Raw genomic sequence first — 15,083 nt, 5'->3', positions numbered from 1 at the left:
CTCACCTTCTCTAACTCTGCCTGGTCCAAGTCGCCATTGGCTTATTTCAGTCACTGTCATCTCTTAGCCTGGCCTCGGCTTCCACTCTTGCACACTAACCTGTTCTGACACACCCAGAGGGTCCCCTTCTCAAATCTGTGCCCAACTTATATCTTTCTGCCAGCTTCTGCATCCAAGAGTAGGAACTGTGCCCGGCTCGGCTCTCTACCCTAACTCCTGTCATTTCCCATTCCACCCCAGCTCCCAGCACTGTCCCCTCACTATGCCTAGACAGGCTTGGCCCAGGGCTGCCTCTATGCCTGCCTGAGACAAGCATCCCCAGATGCAGTCCCCAGCCCTTCAGGACTGTAAAATACCAGTGAGGTCTGCTCTGGCCAGTCTACAGAAGCCTGTGAACCCTGCAGGACCCCCCTTTCACCCTTCTTTGCCTTACACACTTATCACTACTGCACACACACTTTCCTGTTTAAATGTTCGTGCCTTCTCCCATCACCACTTCTGCCCCCATGAGATGATGTAAGCCTCACAAGAGCTTGTTCTCTGCTACATCCCCAGACAGCATTTATAGACCGAATGGCTCTAACTTCACAGCAGTTTTGAGTCATGCAGGGTAGGTATCCTCACTTGGCAGATAGACAAACTAGCACTCAGGGTGCCTTCTGGGACCTGCCACTGTCCTGCCTACAGAACCTCAGATGGCGGCAGCCACGTCCCGAGGGTTCAGAAGCCCCTCCAACTAAGCCAAGCAGGGCTCCATGATCCGCTCATGGAAGACTGCAGAGGGGAGATGCCCGCTTGTCCCCTGAGGCTGGGCAGGTGATAATTAACCTTCAGGTAGGGCCTCCACAGCTGAGCCAATACTGAAATACCCTGCCTCATCCCAGAGGACCTGCCGCTGACGTCAGTTTGTGTCCAGAGCCTAGAATCTAGTTTTCCGAAGATGAGCCAAGAGTAGGCGTGACGCTGTGACTAAAGACTTGGCGATATCCCCACTCTTCTCCCTAGAACCTCTCTAGCAGCTATCCTCTTTTTTTTTTTTTTTTTTTTTTTTTTTTTTTTTTTGCAGCCATCCTCTTGAATGGACCTGTCAGCAGCCTTCCCACCCCTGCTGAGATGCCATTCCCTGAGGGTTGATTCTGCTGTGGAATCCAGCAAGGCCAGAGCCCCCTGCCCCTTACCCTGCTGTCACCCATTCCCTGGTCCTTCTCCGGCCTGTCAGCCCCACCCTGGGCCTCCTCACCAGGGGTCAATGAGTATCTCCACCATGGCCGTGCAGAAGAGGACCACACAGGAGCAGCTGAAGGCAGCCCCGCTCTGCTTCTCCTTCTCCACCGAGTAGCGTGTTTCCATCTCTGGGTCCATGAACCTCATGGTCAGGAGGAATGTGTTTCTCTTCTTTACCCTGCCAGGGAAACAAGCCCTGTGACCCACATGTCACGCCTACCATGATGGCTGGGATGGGACCCTGCTTCAGATGACTGTTCCCTGCACTAAGGGCCAGGGAGGGGTGGCAGCTGGGGCCCAGCAGCAGCCACTTACACCTGGGCGGACTCCCGCTCCAGCAGGGCCTCATTAAGCAGCTGGTTCAGTTCGTGCTCATCCTCAGAGGCGTCCACCACACGGTCCGCCAGGTCCTGGAGGCGCAGCCTGCGGCGGGGGTTGGGGAACGAGGGGTTGTCAGCCTGTAAGCCAGGGAGGCAGAGTCAGTGGGGCAGATGGGACAGGTTGGGGAGGGTATGGCAAAGACTAGTGAAGAGGAGGGGAGAGAGGTCACACTCCTGAGGACCAAACCCTTTCTCCCCAGTTCCACCCTGCCACTGTCTGCTTGGTCCCCTAACAGAAGCTCTGCGGCAGCTGCCCACTGACGCAGGGGCCTTGGGGAACAGTAGTCCAGGTCTCGGATGGCCCTGTTGTCCCTCTTCTCACACGAAGCCTTACCTATGGACAACCTTGGGATCATATAATCCCAGCCCCAGGACTCAAGATTATCAGTCTCGAGTGGTCTAATGAGAAAGGGCTGCAGATGGGGCATCCACCACCACTTTATGCCCCATCAGAAAGAGAAGCAGCAAGTCCAAAATGGAAGGCAGGATTGTATCACACAGCCATCAGCCTCAGGGGTGGCTGCCCAGACCCATCAAGGCTGTGTGAGTCTGAAAGGCATTTGAAGGCAGAGCCGAGATTCCTGGTTGGAGGCTCAGCAGTCCTGCTGGCTGCTTGATTCCAGACCATGTTTCCCTCCTATAAAATGTGGAGGTGGCCTGCTCTGGCACCAAGAGTCTCTTTCCCTGGAGCATAAGCTAGATATGAATGACACTACTAATGGTTAGGGCCTGAAGAGTCACGGGCTTCTAAAGCCATGTCTGAGTCAAGCTACGTAGTTTATGAGTCCACTTCCTATCAAGAAAAAAAAATCTTTGCTTTTCTTTTATGTGCATTGGTGTTTTGTCTGCTTGTATGTCTGTGTGAGGGAGTCAGAAACCTCAGAACTGAAGTTACAGACAGGTATGAGCTGCTGTGTGGGTTCTGGGACTTGAACCCATGTCCTCTGGAAGAGGAGTCAGTGCTCTAAACCACTGAGCCATCTCTTCAGCCCCCCCCAAATTATCCTAGAGAGAAGCAGTGGGTAGATATGCAAAGAAAAACCAGCTTCCATGAATCTCTGTCTATCTTCTACAGCATCTAAAACCTCGGGGACCAGCTCCTGAGTCCGCACCAGCTTCCAGCTACCAGAGCTTTCCGGCAGATATCAGCTTTATCAGTGGGCGTGTTTGACAGGTTTCTTAGTGAAGGGTGACTATAGGTTGTCTCCTCATCCTTTGGCAACATGGCAGACCCTACTTCCAGGTCTTTGATGCATAGAACTCATGGGGTATGAGAAAGGCGAGTCTAGATACAAACTCTCACCCCCAAATTAGCTCCCATCCCGCAGATTCCTCACAGACCATGAACCTACAAGCCTGGGCCACTCCAGCTAGAAGATGTTTTGGGGTAGTGCCTTTTGGGACCTTATTCTCCCTTCTCCCATGTAACTGAGTTTACCCTCCTGAAAAGGAACAGAACCTACGCTGGTGGCCAATACCCTCCTCCCAGGATAGGCTCCAGCTACAGCAGCCAATCGCCCCCATCCCTGCCAGACACCACACCCACCTGGGCCTCCTGTTCTTCAGCCTCCTCTGATGTGGAGCCGCTGGCATGGGCACTTCCATTGGGCTCCTTGGTCTCGATGAGGGCAGGGGAGCTGGGTTTGGAGGATGCCGGCGCTCCGTTTGGCACGGCCTGTCACAGACAAGAGTATTCCTCGGGACCACGAACCATAACCTGCTACTTACCCCAGTCTGGGACCGTTCTATTATTGTTCCAGGAGGTTCCTCCTACATTTCTGGTGTCTTGCTGACATAGAAATTTCATCAGTTTGTCCTCTACAACATTCATGTTTTAAATCCTGTCATTTCCTGGTATCCATTGCTACTAAGAATAGTTTTCGAAACAGAGGGAGGACCCAATTGCTCCAACTCCTTTCTAAGACACCAACTCTATGACAGTGCCCTGAGGTCTCATTTGAGTGAGGGCCTTGTCAAGTGAGTAACCTCCACAAACCGCAGGTTAGTGTTTGTCCTTGACAGAGTGAGTCAGACACTGTAAGGGGAAACAGTTTGTTCACCCGATTAATAAGTGTCTGTTGAGCCCTGACTTCTAACCCACATTCTCAGGAGGAAGGGTGGACAGACAATAGCAAAACAGAAGCTACAGCTGGACTGGGTGACACAGGCACTTTTCACACCGCTCTGCTCTTGTCATGGTCAGCCACCAGCCAGCCTTCCTAGGATCACTTGTCATGGTCAGCCACCAGCAAGCCTTCCTAGGATCTCTATTAATGTGGTTTAATTTTTGACAGAGGATTTTGCTATACAGCCCAGGCTGGCCTTGAACTTGCTTATATAGCCTAAGCAGATCCTGAACTTCCTATATAGCCTAAGCTGGCTTTGAAGTCCTGCCTCAGCCTCCTATGTACTAGAATTTCAGGTGCATACCACCATGCCACACCTAACTGCTCTTCTCTAAATCCCTTTCTTTCCTCCTCTCTGCACTTAGAATTGGACAGCGGACTCACCGAGCCGTTGAGGCCATTTTGGGCTGTTTTCTTCACCTCTGGCTTGGAGGCAATGATGAGGTAGGTTTCGATGCCCTTCTCATCTAGGTAGTCGCAGCGACTGCCCCCATCACCAGGCTCCACATCAAACTCCCCCTTCAGGCAGTCCATGGTGCTCTGGGAAATGTGCACGCGCCTGCGGCGCAATGAGAAACCCTGAGCATGCTCCAGAGATAGGCCTTGCCTGCCCCAGAGACAGACAGCAGACCACATAGCACTGACTGGTACTGGGGCGAGTGACTCCAGGGTATATTTGGTAGGGATCAAGGGAGCAGACCTGCTGTTGGCTAACTGTATGGGCAGCACAGAGCCCAGTGCTCTGAGCTTTGGTCCCAGAGGCTGGTGAATTCTTAGAACAGGAATGTAATTTTCCTTCCTGGTTGTTAAGAGTATGAGATGAGGGGCTAAAGAAATGGCTCAGTTCTTCCAGAGGACCAGAGTTTGTTTCCGGCAGTTCACAGCCACCTATAACTCCAACTCCAGAGGACCCAATGCCTCTGGTCTCTGTAGGTATCTGCACAACATGTATGCACACCCACATACAGATACATATATATGTGAAAATAATAAAAATAAATCATTTAAGTATCAAATGAGATACTAAATTTCAATACCAGCTCTGAATGCTAACTTCAAGAATTAGATTCTCACCGGGAGGTGGTGGCGCACCCCTTTAATCCCAGCACTTGGGAGGCAGAGGCAGGCAGATTTCTGAGTTCGAGGCCAGCCTGGTCTACAGAGTGAGTTCCAGGACAGCCAAGGCTACACAGAGAAACCCTGTCTCGAGAAACAAAAACAAACAAACAAACAAACAAAAGAGAGAATTAGATTCTCTCTACCTTGCCTGCCCTGCTGCCAAGGGGACTAAAAGCCAAACAGTCACTAAGGAACTGCCTCTAATGAGGCCCCAAAGGCAGGAAAGATGGGCCAGGCCTCCTGCATCCTGCCCAGACAGGCAGGTACCTGTCTCCCAGTCACAGCTGGGTGTGCAGGTGTGCTGCTTAATTTTTGTTTGTTTGTTTGTTTGTTTGGTCAACTCCACACAACCTAGAGTCACCCAAGGATAAGGAATTTCAGTTGAGGAACTGCCCAGATCCTATTAACCTGTGGCCATGTCTGAAAAAAAATTATCCTGACTAGTGAATGGTGTGGGTGGCACCATTCCTCTGACCTAGGCAGGTGGCTCTGAACTGTACAAGAAAACTAGCTGACAGGAGGAAGAGATTGAGCTAGTAAACTTCCATGGCTTCTGCCTCACTTCCTTCTCTGACTTCCCTTAATGATAAACTGGAAGTATAAGCCAAATAAATACTTTCTTCTCCAGGTTGTTTTTGGGCAGAGTTTTGAATATAGGACGAAGAATAAAGCTGCAACACAGGAACAGAAAGTAGGAATACTGCTCCTGGGGGGAATGGGAGTTTTGGACCCCTTGGCCACAGCCCCGAGAGTGGATGGGACGGTTCCCCTCCCTTGGTCCTTATACCAACCCCATTGGAAGGAGTACTCACCCTGGGATGCCACCAGCCTCCATCTTGTTTGCCACGGTGACATCAGTAGACCATACATCATACTGCCAGCGCTTCTGGCCCAGGACACCGCCTAGGACAGTGCCTGTGTGCACTCCCACACGCATGTCCACTCCAGTCTTGGTCTTCTCCCGCACGTACCTGCCAGTCACAGAGAAGCGGTGCTGGGTGAGGCATGCCATCGTGCGGTGCCCAGCAGCCTTTGCCCTCACAGGTGGATTCCTCCCCCAGACTGAGAGGGCCTAGAATGTCCTCTCTGGCTTTCTGCCTGAGCTAAGTGGCTTGCACTAGGGTTAATGGAGGCTAGGGTCCAGATTCAGTGATGACAGGCATGGGGGACAGGTAACACACCAGAGGACCTCCTATTTCTCTCTTCTGTTCCTCATTCATTCATAAAAGTAATGCCTCACTGAGTGTGTGTCTGGTGTGTTCTACATGTGGCAGACACAGCTAGATCCTTGCCTGAGAACTCCAGGAGTGACAAACACGAAATTCAGAGATTTGCTGTCAGGTCCAAAAGAAACTCAGGACAAATGGCTAACTGTGGTTCCTATTAGCATACCAAAGGGCATGCTGGCTTCCATGTTCTTTCAGCATTGTGAGTATCTGTTCCAGAGTCCATGCCGGCATCCTGGCTCTCACCCCACCCCATCCCAAACCTCCAGCTCATGGGCGTCCCTTCCCCTGGCTTCCTATGACACTGACTTTTGGCCATGCACTGTCTTGTCTCCTCCTCTGCCCCCATCTCCCTCTCTTCGTTTCTTGCTCCCCCACCCCCATGGCTAACTGCAGTCTGATGGCCATGTACTGTCCACTGCTTTCCCTCCCTGCCCCAGACGCTTCGGTGCCTCTGGCTGTTCTGTCCCTCACACCTATAGTAAAAACCTTGCCCTCAAACACACCTCGGAGCAGTCGTGTTCTCAGTTTGTATCTGCCTGCTGGGTTGGGAGGGAGGCTGAACCTTTCAATCCTAATCTAATGGCTATGGAGGAAAAAGGCAGGGGACATGAGAGGGGCTTCAAGCAGGAAGACGTAAGAATTCACGGCTGCCCAGAGATGGACTGCATGGGTATCCCAGGCTCTGACCCTGAGGGGAGTAGCCTCCTGGAAGCTTTCTCTCCTACCTCAGGCTCCATGGTCCCCCAAGTTACCACACGTGGAGTCTAACTGAGGACTGCCTTTCTAGAGCCTTCCAGGCCCATGTGGAGCAGTGATGTGGTGCGTGAGTGAGGGAAGGGAGTTCACCCACAGGTGAAAGCACAGCCCGGGCCAGAACAGAGGTTGGTATCCCATGGCACCTGTGCCACCCCCTCCCCCACAGCATGTGCCTTCAAAGTCCCTTAACTGTAACATGGAGGACACGCTCTGACCTGATCTGTTTAGGGAAGGAAATTGTAATGACAAAGCAGAAAGAGAAAAAAAAAAAAAGTGGGGGGAGATGTCCACCAGTGACAGTGGCCATCCCAAACTCCGGTTTCCAGTCAAAAAAAAAAAAAAAAAAAAAAAACCCGAACAAACAAACAAAAACAAGCCAGAACTGAGACACATGTCCTAGCAACCGAGGAGTCTTGCCACATCTGGATATCAGGACCAGGACCGAGCCTTACTCCATGGCCACCCCGCCCTCCCAGAGGGACCCACTTACGAGATGGCCTCTACCATGGCAAGCCCCATAAGGATGGAGCACACGGCATGGTCCTCCCGGTAGTCAGGCAAGCCGCAGATGCAGTAGTAACAGTCGCCTAGGATCTTGATCCTCAGCTGGTGGTATTTCTGAAAGGGCAGAGTATGCTCTGTGCTCCTGGCCCCTGGCCACAGAGAAAAGGCACAGGAGGTGGAGGAAGGCCAGGCAGGGGAAGCCTGGGGGCCAGAGACAGGGCGGAGGTCGAGGAGCCCAGTAGCAGGGGTGGGCGCATTTGGGACTTACGGCTGCCAGCTTGTCAAAGCGGGCGAAGAGCTCGTTGAGTAACTTCACGAGCTCCTGGGCACTGCAAGCAGAGGACAGCTGGGTAAAGCCCACAATATCTGCAAACAGGATGCTGCAAATGGAGAGGGCCACAGGCAGTGAGACGCCAGACAGCGGCTCACCACCCACTCCCGCCAGCAGGGAAAGGTCTTTCTCAATTCTACTGCGGTGAGAGCCTGGCACAGCTTGGACTCGCAAGCTTATCCTCTGCAAAGGCCCCAGGTCCTGTCTGCTGACCACTACCCCACAGCCTTCCGATTCTCTCTTGCCCCTGGCCTCAAAGGGTTAGGTGGCCAGCAGGAGCCTCTTTCTGGGTGATACTTATTCACCTGCAGGTGAGGTGCCAGGCAGGTGATGCACGACTCACCCTGCCATCTACTGCTATGGCTACTCCCGCTTGGCTCAGGGGACCCAAGGTGCACACTGTAGGGTGGCCTTGCCTCTCATCCTCAGTCGATCCCGTGACGCACTTCGTCTCCCCGCCACCATACCTGACATTCTCGTGCCGGTACATGTACATGGTATTGAACTGCTGCTGGTCCTTCTGGCTCTCGTCCTTCTTCATGTCCTTCAGCATCTCGTCAGCCACGTGCTTGGGCAGGATGGAAAGCATAAGGTTTTCCTGCGAGGAGAAGCATGGGGTTGGAGGGGGATGGCCTGTACTCCTCCAAGTTCAGACAACTCTGATCCTGATCCAGGCGACGGATGTCATCCAGGAACTACTCAGCCTTGCATGGAGGCCCCAAGGCCCGCCCGTATGGCAGCAGCCAAAGGCCAGCCTGGGTGGTTTCTCACCCCGACAAGGCTCAGCATCATGGCAGCCCTGCATAACAACTGACAGGCACAGGCAGTGTCACCGAGGAACAACGTGCTCCTCTTTCTATAAGAAGTGTGACCTTCCCTGTGTCCTCCACACTACCAGTCCCTCACTGCTAGGTCCTCTTCATGTCTGCCACAGCACCTTTACAGCGCAATCACCAACCTGACTGAAGTCCTAGGACACATAAGGGAACCCCGGAACCAGCAAGAATTCTACCTGAGTCTAAGGTCTCCTGAGGACACAGGTCAGAATTACAGCACAGTGTGACACACTGTGGCCCACCATTGAGAAAATGGAGGCAGCTTGCTGAGAATGGAGACCGTGGAGACCACCAAAGCAGGGAAGAGAGTACGAGTACCACGTGAGGAAGGGGTCAAAACCCACCACTCGAGCCAGGGGCCTTCCCAGAAGTGAGACAGAGCTAAGTCTTGAAGGACTTCCTGAGTGAGCAAGCCACCTATTCAAGCAGACACGCAAGAAAAATCCTCCAGGGCTCAACCAAGAACTGGCATCCTGGCCTGTGGGCCAAATGTGTTTGCTGTCTGCTTTCATAAAGTTTTATTGGCACCGAGCCAAGCTTGCTTGTTTACACATTGTTTCTGACTGTTTTCACACTCCAACAAGAGTTGAGCAGTTATGACAAAGACCATATGGCTGGCAAAGCCAGAAATATTTGCACTCTCTTTCCAGAAAAATAAAAAAAAAAATAAAAAAAAATTCAGTGGCGTGGACACCTGAGGGGATGGCACCAGAGCTCAAAACACAGAGCCATAGAGGAAAAGCAGATGTGAGGGAAGTCAGGAGCGTAGCCGTGCACGCGCCAAGGCCTTCACAAGGGAGCACCCTGCAGGCAGCACTTAGGAGAGGCCTAGAGGCCACAGCAGAAGCTCTGGAAATCATGGCAACACAGGGGTCAGACTGGGTGGAAGGGAAAGAGACAGTGCTGGGGGGGGGGGGGGGGCAGTGCAGGAATTAGAGGAATGCAAAATGCCGTCTCCATCATCCCCAAGGGAAGAAAGGGACGTGGTAGCTGCTGAAGCTGTGAAGTCAAAGGGCAAGAGAACTTTAGAGAGTGGGCAAGGAGGCCACTAGGCTGTAAAGCAGGCTGGGCCAGGTTGAGAGAAGTGGGGGGAAGGCTGAAGAAAGGGGTGGAGAGGTGATAAAACTACAGGCCGAGCACCCCAGCCACAGAGCAGATCCTCGTGACCAGATGGGGGTACACCTTGAGCTCAGCCACCAGCCCGAATCTCGTAAGTCACCTAGTTCCAAGAAGGCTGGTACCTGGCTCTAGCTGAAGTGCTTGCAACAATCTCACTGTTTGTCCTCTGCCCATGCTAAGAACCTCCAGATGGCATCATTACAGTGCAGGAATGAGGAGCTACATAAATAACCCCAGTGCGCCCTGCCCCAGCTCCACCGGAGCCCAGCAAACAGCAGAGGCCCCCAGGGCCTGCAGCCTAGCAGAGCAAGAGACTCGGGTGACCCTGTCACTTGGCATCCCCAAGCCCCTGCCGGTGAGGTGAAGTCAGAAGAAGTCTGATAGTAAATAAATAGCCAGAGCCAGGGCCCTATTTGCCTCTAGGGCAGCCCAAAGAAAGCTCACTGGAGTTCAGAGTAGCAGAAGCAGGGAATTCTGAAGGAGGTGGAGAGGAGGCAGGTGGGGGTAGGGCTGGAGCCTGAGCATCTCAGGACCCCGGGCACCCGGAGTGGGATATGTGTAATTGCCCTTGTAACCCAAAATTCACAGGGGGAGGAGCGGGCAGGGTGAAGAACATAACTCTATATTCCCAGTGTGCTATCAGACAAGTCACCAACAGTCCCAGGAGCCTTGTCTCCTAGGTGGCGAATGGGGACTAAGTGGCTCATTAGCTTGAAGCACTCAGAACAATGCCCTGCTCCCAGGAAGTGATCAGTAGATCCTAGCTGTCCTATGCCACGGCCAAGTATGGCTGAGGGAGTTGGGACCTCAACAAAGTGTGGCCCCATCTTCCTCTAGGCTTTCAGGGTGGTCACAGAGTTCCCTTAGCTAGCCTAGTGTCAGCAGAGCACCTTCCTGTCCCTCAGCCAGGCAGTGTGGGGTCTCTCAAGCAGGTGGGGTAATGAAAACATACAAATAAGGGTCCTTCTATTCTCAGCCTCCCTGCCTCTCCCGACTCTACCACCGTAAACATGTGCACATGGACCCACACTACCAATGTACACACAGGTGCTAAGTGATGGAGGCTCAGAGAGGGAACAGTGTCCTGTGTGTAAGAACATGCACAGGACTCAGGTTTAAGAAGGTCACGGCTCTAAGTTAATCTTGCTAGCCTGTGGGCTACAAGCCCAGCCACCTGACTCCACTCACTCAATCCTTCTGCTCCTCTCCGACTGCCTCAGAGCCCTGGAGACACAGCGAAACCCTTTTGGGTCCCCTTAGGACCTAAAGAAAACAAGAGTCCAGGCCAGCCCTGGGAAGAGTCATATGTTCCTGATCACATCCAGACTCCCCTTTAAATACTGCCTCCTCCTAGCTGGGTCTGCACCCTCAGGGGTCGGCATGACTAAGTCAGCAGGAATATAAGATAGGGTTGGTTCTGGAGACCAAAACACAAAAGCTTCAGGAATCACCTATCTGTGGAGGCCATCACTTTCTTCTGGGATAGGAGAGTCAGGGATGTCCTTCCTTCCTTCCTTCCTTCCTTCCTTCCTTCCTTCCTTCCTTCCTTCCTTCCTTCCTTCCTTCCTGCCTCCCTCCCCCCTCCCTTTCTACCTCCCTCCCTCCCTCCCTCCTTCCCTCCTTCCCTTCCTTCCTTGCTTTTGGTTTTGTACTATGTATTTCTTTAACAAGGTGTGAAAGCAGAAGGCCATGAATAAATACCAGTCTTACAGATAAGAAGATAGGGGCTGTGGCTGTAAATGAAGGTCACCAGTTTACTTGTGTGGTGTGTGGAAATCTCAGTCTCAAAAGGCTTGCCCAGCTACCTTCCTTATTCAGCTGGGCCCACCTGCCCAGGGATGTCACCACCCAGAGTGGGCTGGGACCTCCCGTATCAATCAGCATTCAAGAAAGCACCCCACATCTGGGTAGGTGCTGCATGCCTTTGAGCTTAGCATTTGAGGGTAGTAGTGGGAAGCAGAGGCAGGCGGATCTCTTCACGTTTGAGAGCAGCCTAATCTACAGTTAGTTCTAGGATAAACAGAGTATGTAAAGAAATCCTATTCAAAAAACGAAAAAGAAAAGGCCCCATTGCCATGGCCAATTCTGGGAGTTGTTCCTCGGCTGTGACTGAGACTCCCTCTGCCCAGTTATGTCTGAGTTTGTACCAAGCTGATAAAAAGCTGTGACGCGGAGTCTCTCTGTAACTGCTATGTTTGTCAGGAAGTCACCAAGAGGGAGGGAAGTTCTGCAGAAATTCACTGTTAGTTGTTTTTCCTTTCCTGTGAAACTTCCCATTTTCCCATAGTTTTCTAATATGACCTTCAAAACTAGGTCAACAAACAGCGGTCGCCTCTGCGCTTTCAGCTTGGCAGTCCAAGTCTGATGCTGTGGATACGACCAGTGAACATCACTATTTACAGATACGTGACACTGATTCATGTATTGGACATATGCAATGGGTACAGATCAGTTGAACAACGGGACATATAGCTGACTAATGACACTCAGCATTGCATTAGTTTTCGGGAAGACGTCAGACTTTGGGTCCCTTCTGTTGTCTCTTCTTTAGCAGCACCTGTGGGTGTTGAGCAGCCACGTTTCCCAGGACGGCCTTCGCACGCTTCAGTGTCTGAAGTGCCACGTGTCGTTTTCTGTCTTAGCCTGTCACCGTCATTCGGATAGGAGAGAATCTTTCCAGATGAGTGGGCAGGGGACCTTAACCTGAAGCTACTTTTTACCTGATAGTGGGAACCACTGTAACATGTGTCTGCTGTAAAGGGGAGGATGTGGAGATAGTAACAACTAGGGCATCTTTGCTGAACAGATAAAGCACTTTAAAAATCAAAATCATCTTTGGGTGGGGCTAGGGATCTGGCTCAGTCAATAAAGTACTGAGTTCAACCCCCGTGGCTACATAAGAAAGTTACATGTGGCAGCACGCGTAACCCCAGCCGGCAGAGCCAGAGACAGGGGCATCCTGGAGCTTCCTGGCCATTACAGCATCAGCTAAGGAAAGACCCTGCATCAAAGGAGATGACCAGCATTCCATTCCTAAGGATGAGAGCCAAGACTGCCCTCTGGCCTCTGTGCAAGAGGATGCACGAGCATGTGAACGTACATGAACACACGCATGCGCACACACACCCTCTTCACAAAAGCCTGCAATGCCAGCACCAGAAAGGGAGAAGCAGGAAGGTCAGGAGTACAAGGCTAGTCTTAGCTGCACAGCAGGTCTGGGGTCAGGCTGGGCTACATAATCTCAGGAAGACAGACAGGCAGAGGGATGGGAGTGGGGGGGACATGCTTCTAGGGGTGAGGGTTCCCTGATCCTGGATCAAGATGCTTCTCACCTTAGCAAGCACTTCTGGGTTTAGGCTCTCTGCTATGCAACGGGAACCCTCTTAGGCTCTTTCCATCATTCAAAGTATAAAAGCTTTCAGAGGGAAAACTTTTCAAAAGCCACATAACAGTTAGTTATGTCACCAGGACTGCGGTTAACACAGATTTTACTCCAGGCTGATCTGATGAAATAGACAGGGTGCCATTCAGACAGCGTGAATGTTATAGTACCCATCTAAGTCCCCAAACCAACTGTGGAGGAACAGAATAGAAGAGGCACAGTAATAGGGGAGGGGACAGTGACATCTGCCATGCTGGTGGATTCTGAATGGCTTCCCAGTGACCACCAAAACACAACCCTTGCATGGGCCAGCGCCCTCAGCTGGTCCTTCCCGCACACTGCAGGAGCAAAGCACACTTGGGCTTCCCTCAAGCAGGAAGTGAGCAGGCACCTGCTGGGGCTGAGACACAGCCAGGAAGCTGGGTGGGGGATCGTCAAGGACCCCAGAGCCCACCTCAAGTCTGAGCAAAGGTGCTGTGTGGAGAAGACATGAAACTCACTTTGGGGGCCTCAGACGAAGGCTGATAAAGAAGCAGATGTTTTCTGCGAGGGAGAGGCATTTTTTTATTACAGTACAAAGAGTGTGTTGGCCGGGGGGGGGGGGGGGTCCCTGAAACCCGGTGAGAAGGATTGTGGGTGTTAAGCTGGAGGTGGGAGGCTGGCCCAAGGGTGGTGGACTAACTAAAGCCTGAAACCCAGCCAGCGAGGTCTGGGGCACTGAGACTGCGCTCAGCTCTGGAAAGACAGCAGGTCACCTGCTTTGGAGTTTTTCCTCAGCTTTGCCCTAATGGTTACAGGTGCGAACAAGTCAGGGGCCTGACCCCGTCCGGAAACAAGGCCAAAGTTTGCAGAGAAAGACTTGAACTCTGGGAGGCCTTCAGGGGAAAAGCAAGAAGCCCTCAGATTTGGGAGAGATGCCTTAGGCAGTGTGCAAACACTCCTCAGAGTACAGGGCTGACAGGCATGGAGGTGGTGAAGCCTGGACCTCAGAGAAAAGGCTACAGCAGCCTCGGCAGGGTCTGTGCCTCCTAACAAGGGCCAGGGTCACTTGTATAAACTGGCTATGGAGAGGTGAAGTCTGTCAGCATGGCCTCCACCAGGCTCACAAGGAACCAGGCGGGCCCTTGTCAGAAGTGACTCAGAGTGCTGGCTCAGGACTGAGATGGAGGAAGGAGGCCAGCATTGTCCCAGGGGCCCTCGGGTGTTAGAGTTGACATTCTGATGAGGCGTTCAGGAGTTAATTACAGCAAGGAAGCCAGGAGGGATTTGGATAAATGAACTCTGCTGGTGAGACTCTAAGTGTCTGCAACAGCCTTGCAAATGAGGAGAGAGTACGAGAGCAGCAAAGGAATCCCTGCGGGGGAGGGGCTCTGTGTGTGTGTGTGTGGGGGGGACTCTGTGTGTGTGTGTGTGGGAACTGTGTGTGTGTGGGGGGGGCTCTGTGGGGGGGGGGCTCTGTGTGTGTGGGGGGACTCTGTGTGTGTGGGGGGGAACTGTGGGGGGGGGCTCTGTGGGGAGGGGGCTCTGTGGGGGGGACTCTGTGGGGGGGAACTGTGTGTGTGTGAGGGGGGGACTCTGTGGGGGGGGAGACTGTGGGGGGGAACTCTGTGTGTGTGTGTGTGTGTGTGTGTGTGTGAGAGAGAGAGAGAGAGAGGGGGGAGAACTGTGTGTGTGTGAGGGGGGACTCTGTGTATGTGTGTGTGGGGGGGGGGACTGTGTGTGTGTGTGTGAGGGGGGACTGTGTGTGTGTGAGAGAGGGGGAGGACTCTGTGTGTGTGTGAGGGGGGGACTCTGTGTATGTGTGTGTGTGTGTGTGTGTGTGTGTGTGTGAGGGGAGACTGTGTGTGTGTGTGTGTGTGTGAGGGGGGGTAAGACTCTGTGTGTGTGAGGGGGGAACTGTGGGGGGGACTCTGTGTGTGTATGTGTGTGTGTGTGAGGGGGGACTGTGTGTGTGAGAGGGGGAGGACTCTGTGTGTGGGGGGACTGTGTGTGTGGGGGGAACTCTGTGTGTGTGTGAGGGGGAACTCTGTGTGTGAGTGAGGGGGGGAGGACTCTGTGGGGGGGAACTGTGTGTGTG

The 15,083-nt window shown here is 52.8% G+C and overlaps 2 protein-coding genes across 13 annotated transcripts in view; one reads left to right on the top strand and one right to left on the bottom strand.

Annotated features, from left to right (window-relative positions):
- Cenpo (centromere protein O) overlaps window positions 1-7,186 on the top strand; it is a 38,858-nt gene extending 31,672 nt beyond the window's left edge. The window contains exons 6-7 of one of the 6 annotated variants that reach the window (XM_030246807.1): window positions 4,096-4,174; window positions 6,124-6,580. In XM_030246807.1, coding sequence (XP_030102667.1) covers window positions 4,096-4,125 — 30 coding nt within the window. In that variant the 3' untranslated portion in view covers window positions 4,126-4,174; window positions 6,124-6,580. Of the gene's footprint in view, window positions 1-1,066; window positions 3,159-4,095 lie in introns of those variants that run through there. The other 5 variants (XM_011243884.3, XR_872422.3, XR_381196.4 and 2 more) reach the window with 5 other exon arrangements.
- Window positions 1-15,083, bottom strand: part of Adcy3 (adenylate cyclase 3) — an 80,410-nt gene that overhangs the window by 10,942 nt on the left and 54,385 nt on the right. For all 7 annotated transcript variants that reach the window (XM_006514933.3, NM_001159537.1, NM_001159536.1 and 4 more), the window contains 8 exons: window positions 8,137-8,267; window positions 7,607-7,718; window positions 7,325-7,452; window positions 5,662-5,820; window positions 4,115-4,289; window positions 3,151-3,279; window positions 1,540-1,682; window positions 1,241-1,402 (listed from right to left, as the gene is read on the bottom strand). In XM_006514933.3, coding sequence (XP_006514996.1) covers window positions 1,241-1,402; window positions 1,540-1,682; window positions 3,151-3,279; window positions 4,115-4,289; window positions 5,662-5,820; window positions 7,325-7,452; window positions 7,607-7,718; window positions 8,137-8,267 — 1,139 coding nt within the window. The remainder of the gene's footprint in view (window positions 1-1,240; window positions 1,403-1,539; window positions 1,683-3,150; window positions 3,280-4,114; window positions 4,290-5,661; window positions 5,821-7,324; window positions 7,453-7,606; window positions 7,719-8,136; window positions 8,268-15,083) is intronic.

The sequence above is a fragment of the Mus musculus genome, chromosome 12, assembly GCF_000001635.26.
Source record: "Mus musculus strain C57BL/6J chromosome 12, GRCm38.p6 C57BL/6J".
NCBI classification, from domain to species: Eukaryota; Metazoa; Chordata; class Mammalia; order Rodentia; family Muridae; genus Mus; species Mus musculus.
Note: the sequence above shows the minus strand (reverse complement) of the source record. Positions and strands in the feature narration are given on the sequence as shown.